Below are 24,541 nucleotides of genomic sequence, written 5' to 3'. Positions count from 1 at the left end.
ACACAAATTCATTGTAATATGTACCATCAAATAAGTAGTATCAACCAAACAAGAAAAAATCAAGACGAATAATGATGATATGAATTCTTTGTTTAAATCAATAAAACAGTTTTGTTTTTTAGCAAAAGACAAAGAAAGAAATAGTTACCATGAGCAATAAAATCTATTAAATTCATAAATTTCTTCTCCATTGTGGTATCATTCTACCAGTATTTACACTTAAATTAAGACCTTGATGAATAATAGTTTGTGTTTTTGGTTGAGTTAAACGAATTTCCCATCCTTTTGTTAATTGACATAAACGTTGTGGATCACGTGTAACTTGTATATTAGTCTATTTAATAATAATAATAATGAGAAGTAGTGAAAAAAAGGATTACGAAAGTGACGATAAACTTTACAGTTATAAGAACTAAATGTAGAGTATTGTAGTTCAAGTAATCTACTTTCAACCAGTAGATTATGGGTTTCAATGTTGTTCTGTTTACTTCGATTTATGATGTTGAAGAGAGAAACAAGAAACCTTGACAAAGTACGGAAGCTACTGTTGGAGGGGGGGACGTTATTTCATTTCATTTAAAGTTTGTAAAACAGTAACATTTATTTTTGCCCCTAGTCTATTCTACAAACCATAAGCTTTCGTTTGATGTAGGATTCATTGCCATAGCCCTCTTTGTTCCAAAGCTATTGTAATCTAAACGTATTATTTTGTACTCTATTTCCTATGTTAATCTCCAGTTTTGGACATAATTGTATTTTCCTAATTATTGTACGTTGTGGTCAGGTTAGTCATCTATTTATTCATGTTTCTCACTTTACACTGATCTGGAAATCAGTAACCAGATCAGAATTGAGAATAAATCGACTAGTGTTCCAGTTGACTAGTCTTCTCTCTCACTGGCGTTCTTGTCAGTCAATCAGGTGATAAAATAGTTTTCATCTCCCTACCACAAGCAATTGTTCTCACTTTGAACTCACGCATACTAACCTAAAGGTTAAGCCAGTCAGTCTATCACATCAAGGTCTTAATCTGGATTAGACAAATTATCCTCTTCACAAAAGTGAGTAGAAAGATCAATGACGTAACAGTTTAGGCATTAAGTGTAGTATAACTGGTCTTCATACAAATTAATGTGTCTTAAAGCCAGAAATGTAGTTCGTAAACCAATTCTAATCAAAGCACAAAATATATGAAATCTACAGTGAAGTTTGATGTTCACTAGCTACAGAAATCAATCATATTAAGAGGAGTGATCAGTTGGTTATATGCAAATTAAAACCTGGCACATAGGTTCATCGGTCTAGTTTTTCATACCATACTTGTCAATGCAAGTCCTAGAATTGTTGACCTAATATTAGTATTATTGTTGAAATAAAAGATTATTCATACAAGATCTGATTTGAGGAAATATGGAATACTGGAATAAGAAATTATTTTTTATTAGGTTTACCTAGAAGCTTAGGAGACAGAACAACACTATGGAAGCTCCTTCGACACTACGGCGTGCCTCAGAAGATAGTCAATATCATACGGAATTCCTATGATGGATTAAACTGCAAAATTGTGCATGGAGGACAATTGACAGACTCGTTCGAGGTAAAGACCGGTGTCAGGCAAAGTTGCTTACTCTCACCCTTTCTCTTTCTCCTGGTGATCGACTGAGTCATGAAGACGTCAACATTTGATGGGAAGCACGGGATACAGTGGGTAGCTAGGATTCAGCTGGACGACCTAGACTTCACAGATGATCTTGCTCCTCTATCGCCATCTCTACAACAAATGCAGAAGAAGACGACTAGTGTAGCAGCAGTAGGTCTCAATATACACAAAGGGGAAAGCAAGATTCTCCAATACAACACAGCATTACCTACTTACTTACGTCTGTTACTCCTCGTGAAGGAGCATAAGCCGCTCACCAGCATTCTCCATCCAACCCTGTCCTGGGCAATCCATTCTAGCTCCGTCCAGTTGTAATTCATCGTTTTCATATGTGCTTCTATTATCCGAAGCAATGTTTTCTCTCCCACTTCCCTTCAGGATTCCAAGTTGGGGCTTGCCTCGTGATGCAGTTTGGTGATTTGCGTAATGTATGTCCTATCCATTTCCATCGTCTTTTCCTAATTTCTTCTTCAGCTGGAAGTTGGTTTGTTCTCTCCCACAGAAGGCTATTGCTGATGGTATCCGGCCAATGGATGTTGAGTATCTTGCGTAGACAGCTATTTATAAATACTTGTACCTTCTTGATGATGGTTGTTGTAGTTCTCCAAGTTTCAGCTCTGTACAATAGAACTGTTATGACGTTCGTATTGAAGATTGTGACTTTGATATTGGTTGAAAGTTGTTTTGAGTTGCATATGTTGTTCAATTGTAGGAATGCGGCCCTTGCTTTGCCGATCCTCGCCTTTACGTCTGCATCGGATCCTCCTTGATCATCGATGATGCTTCCCAGGTATGTGAAGGACTCTACATCTTCCAGAGTTTCGCCATGAAGAGTGATTGGATTGCTGTTCTCCGCTTTGAATTTGAGGACCTTAGTTTTCCCTTTGTGTATGTTGAAATACAACACAGCATACAACAATCAAATCACAATTGACGAAGAAGATTTGGAAGATGTAAAAACCTTTACATATTTGGGCAGCATCATAGATGAACATGGTGGGTCTGATGCAGATGTGAAGGCGCGGATCGGTAAAGCAAGAGCAGCATATTTACAACTGAGGAACATCTGGAAATAAAAAAAGCTGTCAAATAACATAAAGGTCAGGATTTTCAATACAAATGTCAAGACAGTTCTACTGTATGGGGCGGAAATCTGGAGAACTACGAAAGCCATCATCCAGAAGATACAGGTGTTGGCAAAGCAAGGGCCGCATTCCTACAATTGAACAACATATGTGTTATGACCTTGGATGTCTGACTTTTCGATCACACGACTTATCTACCAATCCGGATACGACTTATACGAATCTTCACACTAGGCCAACCAATGACGTTTAACCAGTGTGGGCAGTTTAGTGTCCTTATTGGTCCTATGTCCTACGAGCCCTTCCACTTGAGTCCAGAACAAGATACCAGCTTCCGAATCAGAGCAGATCAGACCAGAATCAGAGCAGATCGTTTATTTCAAGCATACTTAGTTTATATATCAATCACACAGACCGCAACGTACCATAAAATAGGAAATAATATTTGTACACAAATAAGCCCAAAAAGTGGCTGTGAATGTGGGAGGCAGTAGTTAATGAGCTGAACATAACTTAAGAACCGTAAATCGTACAATAATAAGTTATAGGTCAAAATAAAGCTTATAATAAGAGGAATATAAATATACATAGTGTAATTGTTGAGTAGTTATACAATAAGAATATTAGTCCATGAATAGTCCTCGGAAGTTACCTGTAACTTAATCTCAACTCGGATATAACACCTCCCCCTTTTTTTTTTTTGAAAATTCCAACTTTAGATTCTGATTAAAAAAAAGAATTATGTGACTTTAAATTCCTCGACATTCTCCTCCTCCTCGAAATAATGTTGGGTCCTTATGGCTCCAAATTACAACTAGTAGGACTTTATTTAAACCATGTTTCTTGTATTGACTGGAGAATCCACTAAAAATGACTAGATGATGATGAACGACCATCGACTTGAGGTCATTACTTCCAAATTCATTATGAATCTCGTTAGTAGATAATGAGTCATTAAGAAAGTCAACGCCTAACAAAATTAAATTAGATTTTTGACCATCATTTGAAACAGCCGACATATTTTCTTCATTGTTATAAGAAGTTTCATTAAAATTATATGTATTATTCTGAGAACCAATATTTGGTACATTGTCATTAGAAATCGGATAAGTCGACTCAATATCAATTTCTGTCTTCCGGTGACTTCGAGTAACATCTGGTACAATTGGGTTCATCGTGTTGCTCCAGTTATTTTCTGAATACGAGTCCCCACAGCTTTCTCGACTAATAGCACGTGGATCACAATTTTGTTCGAGCTGGAGTTTATTTTCAGAGCTAGACAGAACCAGTAGCGTTTCATTCAATTCTGGACTCTGGGCTTCATCTACAGGATCTGGTTCTTGATCATCTGGTATTGTCACAACTTCATGAGCATTTAGAACAGTATTTTCTTGCTGTGAGCCGGATACGTTACAAATATTACGTTCTGATTCAGGTATAAGGGGATGTGAATCCTCCACAGGATATGCTTCTGAATTGTCCATTGCTGCACCATTATCTGCATGATATATAGATTTCTTATTTTCTGCTTGAATGCAAAGTCTGCCCAAAACTGTTATAAATAGCTCTTGTTGCAAGGCAAACATCTTCTGCTGGTGCTGTAATATTAACCGCAACTGTTCGAAAGAAATCGACATTTTTTTTTTTTTGTTGCCAATAATATTAGCTCCAAAAATCACCGGCAATTATACAGCTAATTTATTTCCAAAATCTGAGTCACCACTTGTATTATTATTATTTCTTTGTTGCCACCAAAATCCCCGTCGTCAGTTGTTATGACCTTGCGTCTCCCAATTATTTTGTTTTTGCCAAAAACCCCGTCGCCAATTGTTATGACCTTGGATGTCTGACTTTTCGATCACACGACTTATCTACCAATCCGGATACGACTTATACGAATCTTCACACTAGGCCAACCAATGACGTTTAACCAGTGTGGGCAGTTTAGTGTCCTTATTGGTCCTATGTCCTACGAGCCCTTCCACTTGAGTCCAGAACAAGATACCAGCTTCCGAATCAGAGCAGATCAGACCAGAATCAGAGCAGATCGTTTATTTCAAGCATACTTAGTTTATATATCAATCACACAGACCGCAACGTACCATAAAATAGGAAATAATATTTGTACACAAATAAGCCCAAAAAGTGGCTGTGAATGTGGGAGGCAGTAGTTAATGAGCTGAACATAACTTAAGAACCGTAAATCGTACAATAATAAGTTATAGGTCAAAATAAAGCTTATAATAAGAGGAATATAAATATACATAGTGTAATTGTTGAGTAGTTATACAATAAGAATATTAGTCCATGAATAGTCCTCGGAAGTTACCTGTAACTTAATCTCAACTCGGATATAACAATATGCAACTCAAAACAACTTTCAACCAATATCAAAGTCACAATCTTCAATACGAACGTCATAACAGTTCTATTGTACAGAGCTGAAACTTGGAGAACTACAACAACCATCATCAAGAAGGTACAAGTATTTATAAATAGCTGTCTACGCAAGATACTCAACATCCATTGGCCGGATACCATCAGCAATAGCCTTCTGTGGGAGAGAACAAACCAACTTCCAGCTGAAGAAGAAATTAGGAAAAGACGATGGAAATGGATAGGACATACATTACGCAAATCACCAAACTGCATCACGAGGCAAGCCCCAACTTGGAATCCTGAAGGGAAGCGGGAGAGAGGAAGGCCAAAGAACACATAACGTCGGCAATCGGAAGCGGATATGAAGAGGATGAATAACAACTGGAAAGAGCTGGGAAGGATTACCCAGAACAGGGTTGGATGAGGAATGCTGGTGAGCGGCCTATACTCCTCTACAAAGAGTAACAGGCGTAAGTAAGTATGATTGTGATCTGTTTTATCAGATTGAGTAACCAACTAGTCACTAACCTGTATTGGAATTCGTTCTAATAATTCTTGTCGAGGAATTTCTGACTGTTCTTTAGCTTTTTTGCGAGCAGATAATTGGTTTAGTTGATTAATTGTCTAGGAAAGAAAAGAAAACAAACAGTAGTTGACAAATTTCAACCAATATCAAAGTTATAATCTTCAATACGAACGTCAACACAGTTCTACTGTACGGAGCTGAAACTTGGAGAACTACTAAAACTATTACAATGCTGGTGAGCGGTCTATACTCCTTCACGAGGAGTAACATGCGTAAGGAAATAATTGACAAGATTTACAAAAACATTTTTGTTTAGTTTATTTATGATTATGATTATTGTTGTAATTAACAATCATCAATAGTAATATGTGATACCATCCTATAGTTAATCACATTTTCCTGGTACTCGTATCCGAGCCAAATGTTTTGTGTTTATATTGGAACTATGCTAAATATGTATCTCAATAGGAATAAATACGGTTCATTTCAAACTAGGGAATATATATGTATAATCTGATATGACAGCTAGACATTTCAATTCCAATATGATATATATATATCATTATCAATTCGCTTTATTAGGAAGCATAATTGATTGATTATTTTTAGCTAGACATATTGAATTTTTGTGGAAATCATAAGCTGATTAATGTTAGACAATCATTGAATACCTGGAAGCATTGGATAACCACTTCTGTTCTAGTAAAAGATCTCTCAGCAGTGCGTATCCACGACACCGTACTCGGGACTCGATATATTGACGTGTGTTGGTAATAAATTTGTTTTTCATCATGATTTATGTAGTTAACAAAATAACTAATAATTTCATATGTAATTTTAATAGTTGAGATCATGAGTCAATTGAAGCTTATTATTATTTATTTATTTGAACACATAAATATTGGTACAAAAGGGGCACCAAATATATATGCGCCACACAAAACAATGAGAATTTAAGGGGAAGGAAAAAAAGAGAGAATGATAACGAAGAGATTGATGTAAGGTGGTGTTATAATAATCGTAAAAATGGGGGAACGGGAAGGTACAATCAGAAGAAATCCTTCAGTTAAGGGAGATACAACCACCTTTTATGAGGAAAGTAAAAGGTTACAGCAGGATCGCCACTGGCTTCTATTCTAAGCCATATCTGATGACGTCTCTAACCACTGTGTAGCACCATCTCTCGGACCCCAGCCAGGGAGTCGTGAAGGACCAACAGAAGCCAGTCCCTTACAGCTTTCTTTCATGCCACGACACCATGTCATATACTGACCACCTCCCCGATTTTTCTAATCAGTCCCACAGTCGGCAAATAATGCACGACGTGGAATTCTCTGGGATGACATTCGTAGAACATGTCCAAGCCACCGATGTCGGTGTTTCAAGATGGTGACGCCAATTGCATCATCGTCTCTGTGCCCGAACACACGATGCCGAACCTCTGCATTACTAACATGGTGTTGTCACTGGATGCCAGCAATCCTTCGGAGACAAAGATGATCGAACACAGAGAGTCGTCTTACGTCCTCAACTCGGAGAGGCCAGGTTTCGCAAGCATAGAGCAAAACTGCTCTCACCGACGCGTTGTAGATCCGACGTTTTACAGCCAGACTAACATCACGAAGGCGCCAAAGGTGGTCCAGATTGGCATAAGCCGCTCGGGCTTTCACTATACGTGCATTGATCTCATCACTCACACCCCCACCAGCACTTATGCAGCTACCCAGATACACGAACTTCTCGACTACTTCTATTTGCTCACCACCCAAAGTGAGTACAGCATCAGAATCCTGCCAGTCTTGTAGAAGTACTTTGCACTTCGAAGGTGCAAAGCACATACCGTACATACGGACATTGATTGCCGACTGATTAAGTGCGGATTGCATGCCTTGGGCATTATCGCACAGTAAGACAATATCGTCCGCATACTCAAGGTCGAGAAGTCTTTCTCCAGGCAACAGATCCACACCACCATTACTTACATTCATCAGAGCTGTCTCCAGAATGTCGTCGATGGCGAAGTTGAAGAGGAATCGTGAGAACGAAACCCAGCCTGCTCCTCGCCAGTCAATCTTTCTCGGGTTTTGAACAACCTACGAAGTATGATGGAAGCCAATAGCTTGGACGCAATCGGAAGTAGACTTATCCCCCGATAGTTGTTACAGGAAGGACGTGAACCCTTTTTAAAGATAGGGACAACTATTGACTCATTCCATGCCGTTGGTACACTCTCTAGTTCCCAAACCTTTGTAAACAACGTCGTCAATTCCTTAGTCAAAAAGTCACCACCATCTTTAAAAAGAGCCGGAGGTAAGTCATCTGGGCCAGGTGATTTGTAACGCTTCAAGAGTTGGAGTTCCTTGCGGACTTCCACCTCATTTGGTGGATCAGTCGCCACCGGCCATGGAGGGCAGGACAGTCTGACCGATGTTGCCGGAGCAGCAGGCCAGCTGAACTGCCCTTCGAAAAATTCTGCCCATCGTCCAAGACGTCGATTGATCTTAGTGATTGGCATTCCGTCATCCTCGCAGATTGTTTCGCTCACACCAGACTTCTTGCTGCCAGTGGCTCGGATGAGTTGGAAGAGCTTCCGGTAATTACCAGATGCAGCTGCTGCTTCCAGCTCATTAACACGCTCCGACCGCCAGGCTTCTTGGTTCTTAAGCAAGCTTTGCCCAATTCCATTACGTAACATCCTTCGTTTTTGGTCAAACTGACGGTCACCCGGAGTAGACCGACGGGCTTCAACGAGTTGTAAGGAACCTGTAGAAACCCAGTGCTTATAAGCGGGACGTTTCGCAAACCCACAACTGATTGTACCCGCCATTTTCATGGCGTCATGCTATTGCAACCAATGCTCATCTATGCTTTTCGGTGGAATGGTAGCTAGCCTAGAAGCTAGCTCGGTTCGATACTTACTTGCAACAGAAGTTGCAACCAGCTTGCCAACATCAATCCGTTGGTGACGGTCACTTCGTTGTCCACTGAAAAGTAAGGTAAGATTGGCGCAGACCAAGGCATGGTCAGAGTCCAGATACGTACTCCAAAAGGAACGGCAATCTTGTACACAACCACACCAGCGGTAGATGATCGCGATGTGATCAATCTGAGTCCAGGCTTGAGATGCAGAGGGAGGACGCCAGGTGGCACATCGGCGATGACTGTGCCACCTAAACGACTCTCTTCTGTGCCTAGACTCCCTACCTGAGCATTCAAGTTGTAATGGCCCGTGGATCTGACTCCAATTTAGAGTGTACGAATGTTTGCTATCACCTTATTCTCGTGTTTCATCGTCGACGTAAATCGCGTTATCCAATAACGATATTAAATAAGTCGAATTACGAGAATTGACTTAAGAATACATATATTTCGTACACGAAGCGAATGAAGCATAGCAAAGCAAAAATGACACGTATGGAAGATGGCTGGGAAGCCAACTCCATTTTAATTAAGCGTTACTCAATATTTATAGTCAGACAAAATAAACTACAGACATGTGATTAATGCGATAAGATGGGCACACACATATACGCTCATATAAAAACAGTCAAAACTGACAAGCGAATAATTAACAAGGTCAAAACATGACTCAAGTAGAATGAATAGAATGGAATGTCCGGAAACTAGAATAAGATATATTATGGGCTAAAATTAATGACTAACACTACAAAGTCTCCGGCTAGTACTACAATATCTGTCGAGCGCACTTTCTGGAGAAGAACAGATAACTGGTGGTAAAACTCATCCTTGATTGCATCCGGGCTGCAATCTGTCGGGGCATAGGCGGAGATGACGAAAAGACATCGTTTCTCACGCCGATTTCTTCTCACTTTGATGGAACTCTAATCTAACAGCACATAACCGACTGTTAATGGGGATCCAATCGACTAGTGCTGCCTCAGCTCTAGCGCTTAGTGCGACACCAACGCCAGTAGACCAGACGAAGATGCCACAGGGTCCCCGGACAAACGCACGTAAAACAAGCTTTCGAAGCGACAGTTGGTGAGCGAATTTGTTGTACTTCACCAGAGTCTTGAATACGGGTCTCAGATAGACAGCAAACATCGATATTAAGACTTTCCAAAGACATAGCCAGCCCTTTCTGTTGTCCAACCTGCATAAGTGTGCGAGCGTTGACGGCAGCCAGTTTGAATGGTGCACGTGGTTTCAGAAAAACTTCTTCAGTACTCAGCTAGTGAGAAGCAGTGACCAGTAGAGTTCAATCGGGTCTGTTGTGAGATAGTTACTTACTGATGACAACGGTGGATGTGCTGCTCAGTTTCGTGGATTGGTTGGATTTAGGCATTAACACCGTTGGATGCCGGCTCAGTGATCTAGTGGTTAGACGCTTGCGTGCCAGACTGATAGGTATTGGACTCTTATATGGCGAGGCGAGATCATGAATTCACACTGCTGAGAAATCCCACAACAAGCCATCTGGTGCTTTGGAGTTTTCCATGGTGGTCTATCTTCAATTGATTCATAATCTCAACTATTAAAATTACTAAAATCCCCACAAGGCCCCTTCTGATATATATATTTTTTGTGACAATATTATTCTTAAGATAATAGAATGCTGACATGAAGATTTTCATTATGGTGCCATTATTAGGAAATACAAAACAGTATAGAATCATTAGTAAGTCACAAATACAAAAAGAATTTAAAAAAACCCAGTTTACTCTCTGTTCAATTCGACTAGCGGCTTCATTAATTTTTTGTTGACGGCTTAGTTGTTCCATTTCTGTTTGAATCTTCAATTGATGGAGGGTAGTTAATTTCTTGGCCATTTTCTCTTGTTTATACAAAGAGATTTTATGTTGAATTTTCGCCTTGAATAATAACAAATACACAAAATATATGTTAGTGTTTTCTTAGCGAGCTAGTTTTCTACGGGATGAGTTCGGTAACCCCATACCCAACCCTCCTTCTTTATCCGGGTCTGGGGCCGGCAGTAGCTCCAGAGGAGCTTCAGGAGGAGGAAGATCAAAGAATACATTACGCCAAGAAATGGAGACAGACATGAGAAAAATGAAAGAAAATTTGATAGACCTAGAAAGGAAGGCCCAGGACAGATAGGGTTGGAGAATACTGGTGGGCGGCCTATACCCTATTGAGAGTAACAGGCATAAGTAAGTAGGTATGCATAATGTTTGGAATACAATAGGAAAAAACACGACAACACTGTCACTAGAATTGAACTTCAACGTTGAATGTATGTAAATGAACATGATAAAAAAAGTATTGATCGGTTTGCATTGAGGATATAACAAATCAATACAACTTGACTCGTTCTTGATTGTATCGATTATTGGTTGACAGTTTCGAACCTTAAACTTTTTGTTTTCCAATTATGAATTAAAATTTGTTTTAATTAACTGACTCTACAATGTTGACTGTTAAGTATACTGATTTGATATTTCACAATCTATGGATAGTGGTATGGTTGATCTTTTTTTCTAAACTCGATTTAATTAAGTTGAGTAGAACTGTTACTCTTTGAAGTTTTAAGATGACAGCCTAATCAATAAGGTACCAGTAAGTTGAAAAATATGGAAATTTAAGTCAGATATCACAGATGTACTCCCTATTCCATTGAATTGTGATTTCAGTAAGCCGTTTCCTTTAACAACAACAAAGAAAACACCAGCATATGTAGCAATGATAACTTTTATAAAACGAAAGTAGGTGGTTAGGAAATCTCTGGCATGGAAATAGCGGATTTCCAGTGCTTTCAGCAATACTGGAAAATTACAAAGTCAATGGATCAAAAACTCCTCTGTTCATCAATAAACAGTTTTATTTCACATTATGATGTAATATTCGCAGGTTATCATAGCCTACACTTAATTGTTATACAGTATGACTTATTTGGAAATGACACGTTCCTAAATACCTCTTACAACACTCAGATGGACTGCAATTGATCAGTCTCTTTTTGACATATGTGCATCCTGTGCGGACTGCTTCGATATTGCCCGGAGTTACAAGTTTTATAAGCAAAGATGGATAGTGGAAAGATATAATTAAACAACACCATGTGAATATAACTTCACCCTATTGCAAAAGCAGATGGCTATCAGGACTCAGGAGCTAAATGAATGATGTGACGGAGTTTGAAGCGAACGGTACTGTGTTTGATTCCAAGGGTGAACATCAACTCTAGGATGCAGGTACATCCAGCTGACGAGTCCCCAAATAGGACGAAACACGCGTCCTGGATTCTACTATTCATCTTTACTTAGAAATACCTCAGTTTTTGAGTATCACTTCCCATTGATATACACTAAAGAAATAATACCCATGTTCCTTCTGTTATCATCCATTAAAGTCCATTAAAGCTAGTAAAATAACTTAAAAGCAATAGACTGGGTTATCTGCTGAACCATTTAGTCATGAAAAAACTATACCTGTCTTTTTCGTTTCAATTCTAATTCAGCTTGTTTTGATTGATTTTCAATTTTTTTCTTTAATAATTCTTCTTGTTTCTTTATTTCTTCTCTTTGATTACGCCATTGTTCTAATTCAGCTTTTCTAGCTTCTAATTGACTGATTGATAAATGTTGTTTGATATGAGATTGATGATTCTTTCCCATTGCGTCATCATCACTATCATTATCATCATTTTTCTCTTTACATTGTTTTCTATTTTGCATATTTAAACGCTGAAAAAAGTTTTTAAATTATTCAAGTATGTAATTTGATTGATATTGAATGATTCTTATAAAACTACATCTGACACGACTGAAATCTACGGATTGAGGCTTTTCACTAGAACGATGATCGTGACATAGAGAGAATTCCCTCTCGAAACTATTCACTAGTGAGCACAGTACTGATAATCATCACGTGCCCGAGAGGAGATTTATGGAGTTCTAGTGAGAAGCTGCGACCAGTTGAATTCAACCGTATCAGGTGTAAGTCAGTTATCCACCGAAGACAATAAAAGATGACCACGCAGTAAGACATTAAAGTTAATCAATGTTAGCTAATTAATCTAGCGATTAAGCACTCATAGGTCCCGGGTTCGAGTCTCGAGTGTGGGATCGTGGATGTGCACTGCTGAGAGGTTTCATACTAGGACGAATCGGCTGACCAATACTTCCAGGTTTTCAGTGGTGGACTAATATTGATCAGTAAATGATTTCAATAAAATTGAACAATCACCAAAAGCGTACACGGACAAAAATTAATCGTTCTTTTCACTAGATATCCGTACTGAAATGGATTTCTGACTTTCAATGAAAATCATCCGTATGAAAGGAGTCATTGATGCTTTGCAAATATATTCGCGTCTTATCATTAATTAATTGAAGTTAGTTCTGTCAGCTCGTGAACAAGGGTCATCCAATCAAAACAGATACAACTTTTAAAGTCATCCAAAAGGTAAGTAGAAAATTACCAGAGATGGTGAGATTCTAATTGCCGAAGCTTTTCCCATATGTTTAGATAAGTCAGAACTACGTATGTAAAGTAAAGCCATTTAACTTCTACCATGATCTGAACCTTCAATTTTTCAGTTATACTTTTATTTTGACTCCTTCTTTGTTGATCATTTACTTGACTTCTTTCGAAGTAAATGTCACCTCTATTTCAACAATATAACTTATCAGATCACGCAAAACATCTTCTCGATAAAAATTCCAGTTCTCAATAAGTGCATTTTCAGTTTCTTAAAAAAGAACACCATTTCTGTGCTTCTGTTAATTTTTCCTATGTTACTACATTCAGAAATACAACACACACCAAGTAGCAATAAAATCACATTTTGATGGAGAAGTTCTGGAAGAGGTGAAAAGTTCTACATACTTGAACAGTATCAGACTAGTAAGGCACTCACTCCATAATAGGCAGAAGTATATCTTATCTAACTGTAATGACTTAATCATATATTAGTTATGAATACAGTGGTCTTGAGTGCTGTTAAAGGTATGAGGGCGGTTATCACTTCTCGGTTGCCCACACCGTGGAAGGGTTCTTCTGGAGGTACCTGAAAAGGAAATTGGATTAGAGGTGGTCTTAGTGACCTGGGAGCGTGACCGCAGTGCCCAACGGACAACTGCTTGAGGTCGGTCACACACGACCTTTTTATGAGTAATTTTTGTGTTAGCTCCGTACTTTTTGGGACCTTACCGCCGGAGACGGATATCCGTGAGGTAAGGTGAGGTGTGCATTTTTAGGGTCGACCTTTTCTAACTCCACCCCTCCTTGTGGGAAGGAGCATCGATGCTATGCTGGTTGTCTGGAGGAAACACTTTACTGCCTTCACACCTCTGTACAGTCAGCAGTACTACTTCACCATCAGACCTTGGGTTTGTTGCTTTTAGTCTTACCGCTCTACAATAGACCTGTCTGACATGGTAGGACCTTGGGGAACTATTGTTCCAGCCAGTATAGCTCGGTTCCTTTATCATATACTACTCAAATGCATATTTAAATATTCTTTGTTCAATTTTGTTTTTTCAATAGTTTACATGCAAAAAATCAGTGAAGTGATACTTTATCACACTTTTTGTTTCAATCATCTAGGCAACAGAAAAACTTCTTTATTCAACTTTTGCTTTTCTTAAAAATAAATCGATAAGACTCGAAAAAAGAAAAGCGAGCAATGATTATATGACAGTGTTCATTAAAACGTTACATTGTTACTCCTTTTGTTTTATGTTCAATTATTGATTGATTGTCAATGGAATTTTGTTGATAGTTGGTTAGTTAGTTGGTTATTGAATAAATGAAATAGTTATCTATGATAAGTTAGTTAACTTTTGTTTTTTTTTCTCAGCGTATTCCGTATACCTGAACATCGATTATCGCGACGCGCAATGTTGACTAGTGTTGGAGACAGATGGAAGAAAATTAGGGGTGGTCAAGCCAAAACATGGCATCAGTCCACAAAGTCACTACCTTCTGGTCTGAGCCATGTTGATAGATGCAGACTACTTGGTTGGGGTCTGCGTGACTGTCGTAACCATTGGTTAGAGGACTCTGTGTGACATGACTCAGAATCAATCACAATGGTGTAGGTGTCAGTCAGTCAGTCAGCTACAACGTAGGACCAGGCACATATATACATCGGTCCAAGTTGCCATACCTCATTAACAACAACAATACGAACACCAGATTCATAGAAGTAGTTAACTCAATGGTGGTAATATATAAAGGAAAGATTGCATATAAGGATACAGTACAGGAAGAAAGAATTAGTACGTAGAAAGGAAGATATGAAGCGATTTTAATCTATTAGTTTAAGGGAAGACAAGGAGTGTATACACCGACGCCATTGTGATCGATTCCGAGTCATGTCACCAAGAGTCTCCAACCATCGGTTACGATAGTCACGTGGACCCCAACTAAGTAGTCTGCATCTACCAACATGGCTCAGACTAGAAGTTAGTGACTTCAAGCACTGATGCCACGTTTTGGTTTGGCCGCCCCTAATTCTCTTCCAACCATCTCCAACACCGGTTAACATTGCACGTCGTGGTAATCGGTGTTCGGGCATACGTAACACGTGACCCAACCATCTCAGTCGATGAAGATTCACAACCTCATCAATTGATTTACCATCATTCCCTAATACCTTGCGTCTAACCTCACTATTACTTACCCGGTGATCCCAACAGACGCCAGCAATATTTCTAAGGCATCTGTGGTCAAATACTAGTAGCTTACGAGTGTTTTCTACTCTTAATGGCCATGTTTTGCTGCCGTAAATTAAAACAGAACGGACTGCCGCGCAGTATACTCGTCCTTTTATTGATAGACGGATATCTCGCCTTCGCCATAGGTGACGTAAGTTGGCAAAAGCCAAACGAGCTTTTCGAATCCGTGCTGAGATTTCGTCAGACACCAATTCATCAGGGCTGATCAGACTGGTGTTGGTGTATACACTCGCTGTCTTGCTTTAAACTGTGAAGTTAAAATTACTTTGTACCCTTCTTCCTTTGAACTAATTCTTTCTCCCTGTATTAGATGCTTATATACACTCTTTTACATATAATACTGCCGTTGAAGTAAATGCTCCTATGAATTTGGTGTTCATCATGTTGTGTTAATGAGGTATGACAACTTGGACCGATGCATATATGTGCCTGTTCGTAAATTATAGCTGACTGGCTGACTATTTTTCTCAATGTAAAGAGTTTGATATACGTTTGTTAGTGCTATAGAAATGCCTGATATCATAGTTTTTTAAAAATTTCAATGAAAAGATAATTTCATGAGTTATGATGTAATTAAGGTATTGAATAAATTGTTGAGTAAATGGAATACATAATTTGAAATATAGTCAAATATAAGATTTGGATGGTGATTAGCTAAGAAGGTCAAGATTTAATTATGCCCGATTATTCTTAAATCATAAGCAAATCACATGAATGAACTTGGATTTTTTAACATTTTTCGAACTGATATCACGATTCAATTTTATACGTGTTGAAACTACTTACTATTTATAAGTAATATAAAATATTACTACTAATTAAATTCACTTGGTATTGTTTGAATTTTCGGATTGATATTTAGGACTGCAGTTGATCAGTCACTTGTTGGCATATGTGTATCCTGCGTGTATTACTTCGATATTGCAAATATGGATAGTGGATAACAATGGAATCCAGGAAGTACGTTCCGTTCTATGAGGACTCAGTATCTGAGTGGATAACCCGATGTAGTTTAAAGCGGACGGTACCGGGTTCGAGTCCCAGAGTGAACATTAACTCAGATGCAGGTACATCCAGCTAATGATTCCCGAATAGATTTGATTTCATATCTGCTGAAAATACTTACTGTCACTAAGTAACATAAAATGGTACTACTAATTGTTTCGATTTGGTGTACTGTCCCGACAATAAAAAATAAACCATACTTCGAATAGTAAAATCTTTGTCATTAAGCAACCTTTGAAGTTTGAGAAAGATATGTCATCAAAACTCAAAGAAGGACTGAGTCTTTTTCCTGAAAAAAATTACCTTTTTTTCGAATAACATTCATAGACGATTAATTTACCTAATCGGTACCATATAGTGTATTCTGAGTATTAAGATGTAGTTTACAAAGTCCTGTCAAAACGTTATACGCCTAAAACTAACTTACACTTCAAATATTTACACCATCCTTAAATTTAGAACATCATTTGTGTACACAGTATTGTGTGTAAAGTTCATCTCTTTATCAAGGTCTTAAGAATGGTTATATTTTGAACTTAAAGTCAGTCAGTAACAACGTAGAACTTCGTACGTACGTACATCAGTTCGAGTTTCCACACCACATTAGCACAGAGATGCTGTTGTCGATTCAAATCCCGTAGTGGTAGAGGCAGTAAGACTATAAGCAGTAATCGGATCGTGTTTACTTCGACTTAGTGATTAATATTCATCTCCAATTACTATGGTTTCAACTTTTGCTCTAGGATATGTACATGAATGCTGTAGCCTAATGTTTAGATATTTCGCAAGAGTTTATAAATCTTTTCTTTCAAAAAATTTCAAGTCATGAACCAATTCATTCTAATAAAAATTCCAATTCGAATAGAGTAAAAACAATGATTAGTATAGAATATATAAATGGTTCCATTTTCTTTCGTTAGGTTCATATCAATTGCTTAGAGCTTATTATATTTTAAAATTAAAGTTATCACAGGTATGGACATACTACTAAATACGAAAGTGATTGGAAATGAATGTGTGTAACATGCTATAGCATTCACATGTATCTGCCAAAATAGTTAGATTGATAGAATAGAAGTATGATTAGTTAACTTTGTATGGTATATATATATATATATATATATATATATATATATATATATATATATATATATATATATTTCAACAGTTGAAATCATGAGTCAATTGAAGCTAAACCACCATGGAAAATCTGGAAGCACTGGACGGCCGTTTCGTCCTATTGTGGGGCTTCTCAGCAGTACGCATCCACAACTCCGCCTCGCGAGATTCGAACCCAGGATCCATCAGTCTCGCGCTTAACCAATTAGACCACTGAGCTGGCATCCAATGGCGTTAATGTCTAACTTCAACTAGTCCACAAAATTGAGCGACACATTCACCATTGTCATCAGTGAGTTACTATCGTATAACAGACCTGGTCGAACTCCACTGGTCACTGCTTCTCACTAGAACTTCAGGATATACTTCTTGAAGCCAGTCACTAGTGAGCATATGTTAATTAGTATCAGATCTCATGATCTGAACTGTTGAAATTACTACAATCGCTACAAAACCTCTTCTGATATATATATATATATATAATAAATCAATAAATATAATGACATTTTTATAAATCATACCCTATTTTCACTCCATATTTTAATCGCTTTACGTTTTGCATTTTCAAATTTTTGAAATTCTTTCCACCATTTTTCATGTTCAGCTATTTCTTTTGGTGTTTTAGTCATGATTATATTTGCAAGTTCATCATGTAATACATTCATATTCACATTAGTATTATCTTTATTTATTTTATCTAAATTTTCATCTTTTATTGTTTGTTGTTCATGATGATCTATTGTCAAAGTAGACAATTCGTTTTCTTCTTCTTCTTCATGAGGATGATCATGATCAGGATTATTGGACTCTTCATTTTCAGGATCTTTACAGTCATTTTTATATTTGAATTTCTTAATTTTGTAATATTTTAAAAATTTTAAATGTTCATCTTCAGTCCAACCACCAGTTCGTCCACCATGATTATCTAAAAAGTTCTATAATTCAAAAAGAAATGTAATATCCAAATGTTTTACTACATAAATTGACATCTATTGATGTTTTAAATGATTACTGAATACTTTTTAATCATAAGAATGGAAACAAAAAAAGAATCAGAGGAACTGTCATGTAATGTGAATGACTCTATACATATGAAAAGGATGAATAACAACTAGAAAGAATTGGAAAGGATTGCTTAGGACAGGGTTGAATGGAGAGTGCTGGTGCTCAGCCTATACTCCTCCATGAAGAGTAACAGACGTAAGTAAGTAAGTGAGTAAGTCCTCTATACATTTGATATAAGCATAAACTGAAGAACTATTCAGATGGGTTAAGCATTTGAATAAAGTTTCGATTGCGTGATATTATACTTTTTTTATTTGACGAACTTATATATATTTTCCTGGATGAGTGAAGTTTTAAATGCCTCCTGTAATCGTACGACAGTACTGGCTAAGTATGAGAGGATAAACTATTTTCGTATTATATACAAGCTAAATCATTAATATGGTCAAAAGAACAAAATTATCAGGAAACGATTTTTCTGTGATGGGTAAACTTTAATCGAGCATCAGTTAAAAGCTTATGTGTATTAGTATCATTGTACTGTCTCAAGAATGAAGTATTTAACAGTATGTACCATCGATTTCGTAATGTACTAAGAGTGAGTATTTTGCTGTACAAAAATCCAATGACTCATATTCTTTTTACATTTATTTAATAGAAGAGGTAATATTGTCATCTCAAAATGCAACCATATTATAAAATGCCAAACTGCATTATCACAAGTTATTATCATCATTATCATTATTATTACTATAATCATTATTATCAATGGCTTTATTCAGCAGGTGAGCCAATGACACCGTTGAATGCCGGTCATTTCAGTGGCCTATAGGTTAAGCGTTCGCGCACGAGACTGAACGCCCTCTGTTAGAATCCCAGGGGCGGGATTGTGAATGCGCACTGCTAAGGAGTCTCATAATAGGACGAAACGGCCGTCCAGTGCTTACAGGTTTTCAATGGTGGTCATGATTTTATTCGATGCTATGTGTTTAGTACAATATAGAATTATCAGTACAAAGTACTTCAACAAGCTTCTTTTACAAAACAAAAATTAAAAAAATGAAACTACATACATACATATACAAATGAAGCTAATAAACTACCTGAAGTTAAATGAAATGCTTTTAATAAGATTGGAATCTATACAACTTTTAATACGGAACATGTTTAAGAATACAAGTTATTGATTAGATCACTTCTAACAACCTATTCAACACATGGTATATATTCACAAGATAAAGTATTATAGCCCTTTATATTTTTGTTTGTGTGTATGAATTCTAATGTATTGACGTCTCGTTCTACCAGAAGATTTGCAAAACTAGCGATATAAACGAAGTAGATGGTTAGTGTAGGATTAGATAACACTTGTCAGGAGTTCGTAAGATTTAAGATGTCTATCTATAGCCACATTATTAATGACCTCAAAAGATTCACCACACAACTTACAGACTTCTTTCAAAACTCTCTAAGAAACAGCAAGATCTTTTCTCAATAGCTCGAATGAGCATAATGGAGAACAATAACTAATGGTAAGTAATATGAAAGAATTAACAAATCACAACATTGAATGTCGAGTAATGCCGAAAGCATGCAGCTTCTTTGTATCAAAAGTCGGATGAAAAACTTCCCTCGATAATAATAGAACAATGAGAAGACCAAAAGAGACCAGAGGACACACCTATACCGAGATAAATGACCTTAGACACTGTTTTTATTGCAGAATCTTCAGTAGTACAAACTTTATGGGGTTCCAAAAAAGTGTTTAAGTGTAATTCATGTCTCGGGCTGTAATTGAAATTTTGAAAGGTTGAGTATGAGAAATTTCACAAGTTGAAATCATGGGCCAATCGAAGCTAGACCACCATAGAAAACCTGGAAGCACTGGGCGGCCGTTTCGTCCTAGTGCGGGACTCCTCAGCAGTGCGCATCCACGAACCCGCCCCCCGCGGGGATCGAACCCGGGACCTACTGGCTTCGCGCGCGAGCACTTAACCACTAGACCACTGAGCCGGCATCCAACGGTGTTAATGTCTAACTTCAATTGGCTCATGATTTCAACTTGTGAAATTTCTAAAAATCTCCACAAAAAAACCCATTATGAGAAATTTAACAGCAAACCATCGTTCAAAAAGACACCAAAATGATTCATTTTAAAGGGATATATAAGGAAGTAAGAAGTGAGATAATTCTCATATTTAACAAGTGTTTTCTGTGAAAAATGACAGAACATACAAGAAAAAAGATAGCGGAAAAGGGGAAAGAACAACTCTTTGTGACACATCTTCTTGAATCGGTAGAGACGTTGTACACTTTCCTCCAAACACAATGTACTATTCTCTTCCAGAAAAGTAAGAACATAGGTAGTTAGTTACCCAACTGTCTGTCTAGACGCTGATTAACTTTTTAAGTAGTAGCTGTCTTGGAATAGAGTTCAATGTAGAAGTATAATTTTGAAATGCTCATCAAAAGTACTTCCCACCCTTATCCAAACTGTACACTGTATTATGATGCAGAACAGTGACAACACATACATCACGGATTATTGGTTTTTTTTAAACTACAAAAACATATGATACAGGATTACCAGCTAGGCTGGATTTAATGTATGATAGAAGAATGAGTGCCGTCAAAATGTTTTATTCTCTTTACAGCTGACGATGTGGAACGGTATATTTTTTATTTTCAATTTGCTGAAATATACTTACTTGAAATTCGTTTACTTCAGCTGGTAAGTTTTTACTTCCAATACTTAAACGTGTCAACGAATTAATTGAATGTTCTCTATTTTGAATTTTTGAATTAATTTTATCTGGCCATTTTGAATCATTCTCCCAAACACTTATTCGATGCTCCATATTTAAACAGTCTTGCCATAATTCAACTTCTTGTTGAAGTAATGCTTCAGCACTAATAATTAGGAAAAGATTTTTTTAAAAATACAAAAAGCAACCGTTTAAGAACATTTTTTAAATGTTCATAAAAGTTATAACGAGTTCAAGATGTTTATCAATGTATAATATCGATATGATATTGTTATGCAATGCATGAATAAAACTGCAAAATTTCAACGTCGGTTTATGTTTCCTTTAACATTTCAGTCAAACTAATTCGAGATATTTCAAGAACCTATACTTTATCCAAACTGTATGCTAAAATCAATCACCGTAGTGTGTAAAAGCATTATCATGGAGTTCATCCACTTGTTAGTAATTATTTGTTGCAAAACTAGATAACATGCACGAAATGTTCAACAAATAGCTTCTAAATACCAGCTGTCTAAGAAATAATGAGTGAAACCTGTAGAATAATCTGTTCAGTGTACGAACTGGCAATAAAGTAAAACCTACTTAAGATTAGTATACAAAAATAGCTATCAAAGCATATTTTATTCAGCGCTGCAAGGTAGACAATAGATGTTTGGTGTTTTCGGACAAAAAACACAATTCTTAATTTGCTCAATATACTTTTGTTTAAGTTTTAATTTTTAAATTAATGAACCGTGTTTAGATTTGTGGATTCCATACCATAATCAAAATACTGAGCCTCATAAAAGACTAAAAAAACACGCAAAGTCAAGTGACTTACATCATTCTCTCCTCTGTTTTGTATTCTGTTAGAATTTCCTCAATACTTTTCAGTAGATTTTGTAACTCTTTTACGCCTATAAAGAGTATCACAACATATTTTAATGTCACGTACAATTCCCATGATTTAATTGTTTATTTACAATTTGTGATTTTTTTGAACTGAACAATTCGACCAATGTACGAAATTTGAACAGTTTTTGATGATATTTTTTGCCTAAACATACGTAAAGAGATCATATATATTTGTTACTTAACAGAAGCTCAATCAAACCACATACCATCAGTCAGGAGAACTGATTTTAAATCTTGAGAATATTCTAAAATAGATTTAATTTCTTTATGATGTAAAGATAATTTGCTCAACAATTGGAAAGAATTTTTATAGAACTTTTTTGATCTTTAAAAGAATCAAAAAGAAAAAATATACAGTAGGGTTAATAATTTTAATTACTTACTGATAGTCTAGTAGACGTAGATCAGAAGTGAAATTAGTTTGATCATGATTTTTACGTTCTATTTCCATCACTTGATTTTTTAAAAGAAACCTCTGAAAAGAAAACTTGTGTATTATGTACTATTGGTTAGTTTTTTCAGAAAAAATAGTCAAGTGTTTATCATTTACAAAAGTGTATATTCATCTTGAAGTTTATTCAGAGATATCTGCACTAGTTTAAAAAAACAAGAATCAGGAACTAGATACTACTGGTAATTGTAGATAACGCTAGTGAGAACACCAAAATGTACCAGATTATATTAACCTAAAGACAATCGCATCAAAGAGCTGTCCAAAATAAGTTTGTTATTCAAAGCCTAAACCCAGACCGTTGCTGCTACCGTGATGTGGTGGTCGGGCTTACCTACTGTGATGAACCAGTCGCGGTATACTGGCTGGAACAATATTTCCTCGAGGTCCTAACATTCCAAGTAGATCGGTTGGAGAACGGTAAAAATAAAAGCAGCAACTTAAGATCTAAGGGTAATATCGTGCTGCTGACTGTATAGAGGTATGAAGGCAGTAAGATGTTCCGCTCAGACAACCAAGATAACATTGATGCTGCCTTCTAAAAAGAAGAGCAGAGTTAGAAAGAGGTGACCCTGAATTTACACTCCTTGACTTCGAAGTTAGTTTGTTCGTTACACCATTCCCGTCTAACTTGATTAGGCCCTCAATAGTTTGACACAGATCAGTTAAGGATAGTGATCTGCAGATATATGGTTCAGGTATAGCGAATAAAGTCGATAAGTGGCAAATTAAATATAATGCATTGCATTAAATTTAAGAACATATTGAAACAACGGTTTCAATTTGGTTATTCTGACCACTTTAGAATCGCATAACCCAACTATTAATATGTAGATTACGATTAGTCAGTCAATAAATTTCAATTAAGAAGTCTACAATTCCTGAATTGTCTCGGAGCAATAATCCTTTAATTCTTCGAATTTCCTCACGCCTTGGTTTCACTGTCCTAAATGTTTTTACAAAGTGTTTCTATGATGGCTGTTATCATTATAATACTACTTCCCACTACTGTTGATGTTTCACTCATATGACTATTACAATCAAAATCGCAGATGTTGACACGGACATTTAGACATTTAATTCGAACCTATTCTACTAGTTATTTTGTACTGAATTTGTGAAAACATCGCCGTCTTTCCTTTACGAATAAAAACTTTTTGAAGTGTTATCTTCTGTCTTCTTAAACATATATGAGTAGTCGACGCTGTAGTTTTCTAAAATATAAGTTTCTGATCCTGGTTCACGCATAAACATCTAGACCGACAACATTATGCTTAGGCTTATATTTTGGAAAAGAAACTAATTCAAAAAAATATGTAACGTAATACTATCAACGCATTCCTAGTTTTTGCTTCTATAAGCAATGTTCTACGGGCAAAAGGCAATGTTAAACAAGCATTTGAGTGACATACCCGTTCTATTTCAAGTAAAAGAGCATCTGAACCTCCAGTCAGTTAAATAGAAGGGCACATACCCACATTTTACCGGCTGCTAACTCAGTAGGGTTGATAAGGCTCTATAATCAAAATTGGATTATCAAGCTAATGACGTGCCCGGCTCTGAGTAAAAAGCTGAAACTTTACTCCCACAAAAATGAAATCGCTGGGCTGGCTATTCTTATAAACTACCATGAATACTAAAAGTTGGTAGCATTGCATACAGCTTCCCTCAGTTAATAGAGATAGTTAGCAATTTTAAAATAAAAATATATTGATGAATAACATATATCCTTGGTATTCTGTGACAAATATACCTGGAAGTAGATGATAAAACTTGTTTATAAGCATATGCGTATATATATAGCTTTAGATGTATGAAATTTTAAACAAACATGTATTGTTTTCATTTACGTTTAGAATGTACATATTTTTATAAAATTTCAAAAAGATCATGTGTAACATAATGGTACTCACTAAACACAAAAGTATTTATATCCTTTTGTAAGGGAATTCCCAATAAGGTCAAAGTTCATATTTGCGAAAACAGA

At 36.7% G+C, this 24,541-nt stretch overlaps 1 protein-coding gene across 1 annotated transcript; it reads right to left on the bottom strand.

Moving 5' to 3' along the window:
- Positions 1-69: 69 nt before the first annotated feature.
- MS3_00004624 (uncharacterized protein) lies at positions 70-24,541 on the bottom strand. The gene is made up of 11 exons (XM_051212560.1): positions 24,468-24,541; positions 22,487-22,590; positions 22,310-22,428; positions 22,144-22,245; positions 22,030-22,105; positions 21,150-21,351; positions 17,958-18,371; positions 12,061-12,315; positions 10,333-10,482; positions 5,653-5,748; positions 70-334 (listed from the first exon to the last, which is right to left on the bottom strand). The coding sequence occupies exons 2-11, from the start codon at positions 22,552-22,554 to the stop codon at positions 173-175; spliced, it is 1,644 nt and encodes a 547-aa protein (XP_051072749.1). The 5' UTR covers positions 22,555-22,590; positions 24,468-24,541; the 3' UTR covers positions 70-172.

Source organism: Schistosoma haematobium, chromosome ZW (genome assembly GCF_000699445.3).
Source record: "Schistosoma haematobium chromosome ZW, whole genome shotgun sequence".
Lineage (NCBI taxonomy): Eukaryota > Metazoa > Platyhelminthes > Trematoda > Strigeidida > Schistosomatidae > Schistosoma > Schistosoma haematobium.
This window is presented reverse-complemented; position numbering and strand designations above follow the sequence as displayed.